The 5,669-nt window shown below is 38.8% G+C and overlaps 1 protein-coding gene across 1 annotated transcript; it reads right to left on the bottom strand.

The window, feature by feature from the left end:
* Window positions 1-1,519: 1,519 nt before the first annotated feature.
* Window positions 1,520-5,157, bottom strand: chia.3 (chitinase, acidic.3). Its single transcript, XM_069514426.1, has 12 exons — window positions 5,134-5,157; window positions 4,963-5,012; window positions 4,792-4,818; window positions 4,480-4,684; window positions 4,133-4,189; window positions 3,277-3,442; window positions 3,051-3,175; window positions 2,841-2,964; window positions 2,573-2,755; window positions 2,351-2,467; window positions 2,129-2,261; window positions 1,520-1,828 (listed from the first exon to the last, which is right to left on the bottom strand). Exons 2-12 carry the CDS (start codon window positions 4,985-4,987, stop codon window positions 1,581-1,583), a joined length of 1,410 nt encoding a protein of 469 aa, XP_069370527.1. The 5' UTR covers window positions 4,988-5,012; window positions 5,134-5,157; the 3' UTR covers window positions 1,520-1,580.
* Window positions 5,158-5,669: the final 512 nt, after the last annotated feature.

The following is a 5,669-nucleotide window of genomic DNA, read 5'->3' as shown; positions in this document are numbered from 1 at the left end:
GCTACATTGCTGACCTTTTAGAATCATACACACATATATACATTTATAACCATTGCGTACGCATAAAACCGGGCCTGAAATGTGAATATGCCACTTCTCTCGCTAACGTTGGGATTTATAATAACAAACTTGAGGGGAGAATGTCCGGACTTTCATGCAAACTCTGACCCATGTATACGTACATTTTGTAGATGGGAAAAAGATGACGCAGACGTGAGGAGGTGAACTGAAGCAGATTATTGAGCCACTTCATAATTTACATTAAAACCAACAGCTTTAGTTGTGCTCACATGACATATCTGTTCCACAAGAACCTTCAATTGAAAAAGATATCAAACAATTTACAGCAATTTAAGTTTGGATACCATTAAACAGCAGAGTTTCAGGGCTGAGTCATTAATAGTTTTTGATATTTTCTAACACTATGTGTGTATCATCAAGTACAAGTGTGTTTAAAATCACTGCAGTGAACGGGACTGTGCCATCAGGCGCACAGATCAGTCACAAAAAAAAACAAAAAACGATTTACTTTCAAACTGCTATTAAATTATACCCCAGAGTGGAGGTTAGGATCGACTGATGTCTGAAGTAATTGGTCCGATTGCTCTAAATGTATAAATACTGTGGTGACAGTCAGTGCATGATGAATGCACGCAAATGAGGAGGTAATGAGTGTTCAGTGATCACATATATTTTTGTCCCATGGTGATGAGTGATCAGATTATATATATTCTATAGATCTGTGATCCTGGATCTTTGTATTGAATTGAGTCCAGTATTGCACAGATCTACCGACGGAACCGATCCATCCCAGTACAAACACAAGTACTCACACATACCTCTTCCCAAGCAAATGCTTCTCTTGGCAATGCAGAATCATCCAGCGATGCGAGCCCGGCATGCATTAATGCACAACAATGCCCAGGATCAATGTATTTTAACAACGAACCCATCTGTTTTTGCAGTGCTTGCTCCTTCAATAGGTACCCATTTTTATATTTGCAGCCAGATAATTTCGGTCGCTGCATTATATTTTTTTCTCAAAAACAATCTCTGGACCCATGTATGAGTCTGAACATAGTTAAATTGAATCGACTGCTGGCTCTTTAGAGCTGGGGCCGGCTGCAGGTTCAACATGTGCCCTACAGGTGCAGCATGTTTGACACGTTCCTCATCATTTCACCGCCTTTGTCACAGTGCCACCCTAGGCAATGGCCCAGTTCATCTATATGAATGCACCGTCATTATTTAAAACCCATGCTGGGAGTGAAATGCTGGTTTGACTACCACTCAGTTGCCCTAACTATTTACTAAACGTCATTCCTCAACTCTGTTTCATGTCTCACCATGAAAGATATTAAATAATAATAATAATGACTCTATAAAAAAAATAAAACTAAACCTGTTTTAAGTACAAATACAAGGGTAAAATAATGAATGTACTTCAATGCTTTTAAAATGTTACATATTTCACAAGAAAATGACTATAAAGATGGTGTTTAAAAAATAACTTTAACAGTTTGTTTAATAGATGTTTAATATAATTTGCATTAGTTATACATTTGGTCTTCATTCCTGGTTCAGGGCCAGGTGCAGCACTTGCAGCTGTCATTGAAGATAGATCCAGTTCCACAGTACCTCACGTGGGTGATACCACCAGCACACATGTAGAAGCTGGTATTGTCATCTGGGTTGGCATACAGGCCATCAGGTTTGCCATTGCAGAATCCAGGTCCTGGGGCATGGGTGGTGGTGGTGGTGGTGGTGGTTTGGGTAGTGGTTGTAGCACCAGGTTTTGGAGTGGTGGTTGAGGGTAGTGGGGGAAGCTCTGGATGAGAAAAGGAGGAGTATATATGTTACATTTCATGTAATAAATAATCCATACAGCATTGTTTTATCTCTCTAATACATAATACAGAGGATGGGTCATTCAGAATATCATATTATGGTAGTTCATAATATGAACTATATATATATACCAATATGAATTGGCAATTATAGGCATCTGAAATACCAGATTTCAGTACAAATGAAACTTAAATTATGAAAGGATATAAATAGGGATAATTACAAAAATGTTACATCATTACTTTATGGAAAACTCTGGAGAAACATACAATAAACTCACCGATATTAAGAAGTTTGCGAAGGTGAGCCAGCAGAGGGTGTCTTCCCTCTCCACAGAATCGTCCAGCAAAGTCATCCAAATCCAGGGCCCACACGAAGGCACCACCAAACTTCTGCTCCTGCAGGTATCGGACCTATTGGGGCAAAATGAAATAGAAATTGGTGTAACTACATTGGATGCATTGTAAATGTGTTCAAGTTATAGGGTTAACATAAGACATACCTTGATTTCATAGCTCTCCCTGGTGTCAAATCCAACCCATTCATTGTTTTTAACAGCATAAGGCACTTTCTGGTCCTCTATCCACTGAATGGTTGTGCCTTTCAAAAAACCACAGATCTAGACAGTATGATGAGTGATTAAAATAATTTAATGCCAATGTAACCAATATATTCTGTACATCAAATTAAACTCAAACTTCACCTCTACCTATATGAATGATACCTCATAATAGGACCAGAATCCAGCTTCACGTGTGAATGGACCAGCTGAAGCCGGGCCACTAGCTGGAGCTCCAACTTCAGTGCTTGATGATGTTAGACGGAAGGTGCGACCATAAGCAGCAAATCCCATCCTTAGCTTCTCCACTGGGGTGCCATTATCTCTCCAGTACTTCATTGCAAAGTCCTACAAAAGTTGGTGGCAGGTGCAGTGAAATTTGTTGAAATGATTCCCTTTAAGTTATATTTTTAAGTCCTCAATTTCTACTTACTGTGTTGAAGTAGATTAGATCTTCAAAATCCTTGGAACCACGGAACAGAGGGCTGTTGTGTCCTGTGAACTGCTCCCATGTTCCATGGAAGTCATAGGTCATTACATTGATGAAGTCCAGTTCCCTAATAAAATGAAAACATTTTTTTTTAAATTTTTTGCAGAACCCTCACTTTTCCCTTTCAAGAGTTATTTAAGAAAGGACACTCACTTTGCAATCTCAGCAATCTCATATCCACCATCGATGGTTCCCTTTCCAGCAGCCACTGCAGCAGTCAGCATTAGCTGAGGATTGCCAGTAGCATTTGCTTCAGCTGCATAGGCTTCAACAAGTTCCTACAAAACACATACAAAAATAACAAATACACACACCATGACCATGCAACTTTTGCTGTGGGTTTCATCTTTAAACTGAAGCAAAACAGATCAACACCCACCCTGCAGAGTAAAGTGAACCTCTGTTTGTCCTCTGGGGGACTTCCACGAGCCCCAGGGTACTCCCAATCCAGATCCAGACCATCAAATCCATGAGTCCTCAGAAATTTGATTGAAGACTGGATGAATGTCTGACGGTTGGCAGGAGTGGAGACCATAATAGAAAACCTTTAGGGAACATTAAGCTCTGTTATCAAATGAGGCATGATGCAGAACCCATTTTAGTAAAAAAGCCTATTCAGCATATTTTCCATTTTTGTGTGCCAGCTTGATGGCTGCCAAGCCATATTCTCTGGTTAGTTATTTATTGCTACTCTTAGCATGCAGTAAAACATATTTAAGAATTACAAGTGACTAGGTGCCAACTATCTTACAAAAAACAAACATTTTACAGTCACACTTAAAGGTCCAGTGTGTAAGATTTAGGTGAAAGGGAACTACTGGCAGAAATTTAATGTAGAATAATCCTCATGATGTTTTTACTAGTTTATTTCATCTAAATTGTATGAAATGTAGTTTACTTTACCCCAGAAAAGGCCCTTTATATTTAAATGCTTTATATTGACATCGAGGGGATCTTATCTACAGAGGCCGCCATGTTTTTTACATTAGTCCAGACTGAACAAACTAAACAACTTTTGAGTGTTTATGAAAGCTGAAGCTACCACAGGTTCTTTTTCATGTTTGGAAGGGGAGGGTGAGGTGAGGGGTGTTCAGCTGCAAAATGCAATTTCAACACTAGATATCACTAAATACTACACACTGTACCTTTAAAACTTTGGTAGGCTTTCAGAATGTTTCAACAGTAAAGCTAATAGGACATGGACACAACTCCTTTTTGTTTTAACTGTTACTCACTGTTTTGAACCAAAGTTCCACCCACCAACAGCCAAAAGAGTCTTCAGATGAGGATTCCTGGAAGCAACAGAGAGGGTAGATTACATATCTATCACACTTAAGCCAAGCATGTAATTGCCTCTAACAGTTTATGTGAATAATGTATAATTGAGGCTCGAGTGAAAATAGTGCAATTGCATTTTGGAAATAAGAGTCTTGCTACAGCAAAAGTCTCTCATTGAGCAAAAATTACCCCACTGAAGGCTTCTTTTGAGGGCACTTCACTTCTCCAAGTCCTTGGATACTTTGTCTTAGCCAGACCTTTAACCTCTATGCAATACAAGTGTACCTCAACACTGGCAACTTACTTTGTCTTTAGAGCATTGAAGGACTTGTAGAGGACATCATCATTCCACTCATAGGTAACCAGCTCATTGTTATGGTTGAGGATGGAGAAGGCATAGATCAGGGTGGTGCAAATAAAGGGATCCACATCTTGTGGCATATACTTGCCTTCACCAGGTCTGTACTGGGACCAGTTGGTGAAGTAGCACACCATCTGGTTGGCAGTTGCTGTGTTGGAGCAGAGCAGCATTTAGGCTTTGAATTCATAATGAAATTCAAGTGAAAACATTGAGTCATATTCTGGTTGATAAAGCAAGTTAAGAATAAGGACTTACCCAGCTGGCATATCACCAGACATAATCCTGAAGAATATAGAAAGGTAAGTGTTTGAGAAATAAAGCACAAGTGTGTGAGTGTGTGTGTGTGTGTGTGTGTGTGTGTGTGTGTGTGTGTGTGTGTGTGTGTGTGTGTGTGTGTGTGTGTGTGAAAATGAGGGGGATAGGCACCTGCTAGAATTGTGAGCCTGGTCATCTTGAGCTTGACCGTCTTTGGATTGCTAAATAAAATTAGATGAAAACAAAAAAATTAACCAGGGTCAAGAGACACAAGGAAGCTGCCATTCTCAACACAATCACATACACTTGGGAAAAGGGATTGATTTTCCTCTGTAAACAAACCTTGGGAGCAGATGAGAGACCCAAGCAATAGCAGCTAAGTTTGGGCTTTTATACAGTTGAGTGTGCACAGAGAAAGAAGGAGGTGTAGCAGCATTTGATAAATTGGGGTAATAAAGTCAAAGACTACTATAACATGTTTTGATAAGATCTTGCTAAGTCTGAAACATATGTAGGCAATAATTTACTCAATGCAGCACTCTGTACACATATTATCAGGTTGTAATTTAGGTCAGTGGATGTTTCACTGATTATCATATCATTAATCAGCCAAATTACCTTAGAATAATGTGGATCATATTCCTTATGAGGGTGTTATTACTGTTGTTATGGTCACTTGACTAGAGATAAATCTGTAACTTTAAATAATCTAAAAGTTAATCAATTGAAACTGAGCAATGGGTGTATCTTGACAAGGAATTGTGAATAAGTGAGTAACTACAACAATTAAATGTTGATGATTATTTAAGTAATTAAGTATTTTGAAGTGATTGTTATCACATCGGTTTTTACTAAATGTTAATATTTCATTAATATGT

The sequence above is a fragment of the Paralichthys olivaceus genome, chromosome 2 (assembly GCF_024713975.1).
Source record: "Paralichthys olivaceus isolate ysfri-2021 chromosome 2, ASM2471397v2, whole genome shotgun sequence".
In the NCBI taxonomy this organism is placed as follows: Eukaryota; Metazoa; Chordata; class Actinopteri; order Pleuronectiformes; family Paralichthyidae; genus Paralichthys; species Paralichthys olivaceus.
Note: the sequence above shows the minus strand (reverse complement) of the source record. Positions and strands in the feature narration are given on the sequence as shown.

Excerpts from the sequence above, each read along its gene's own strand:
- chia.3 (XM_069514426.1), bottom strand. The coding sequence starts at position 4,987 with ATGACCAGGCTCACAATTCTAGCAG. Across the intron at positions 4,685-4,791 it reads TCTGGTGATATGCCAGCTGG|CAACTGCCAACCAGATGGTG; the intron begins GTAAGTCCTTAT and ends GCTCCAACACAG. Across the intron at positions 2,756-2,840 it reads ATCTAATCTACTTCAACACA|GACTTTGCAATGAAGTACTG; the intron begins GTAAGTAGAAAT and ends CAACTTTTGTAG.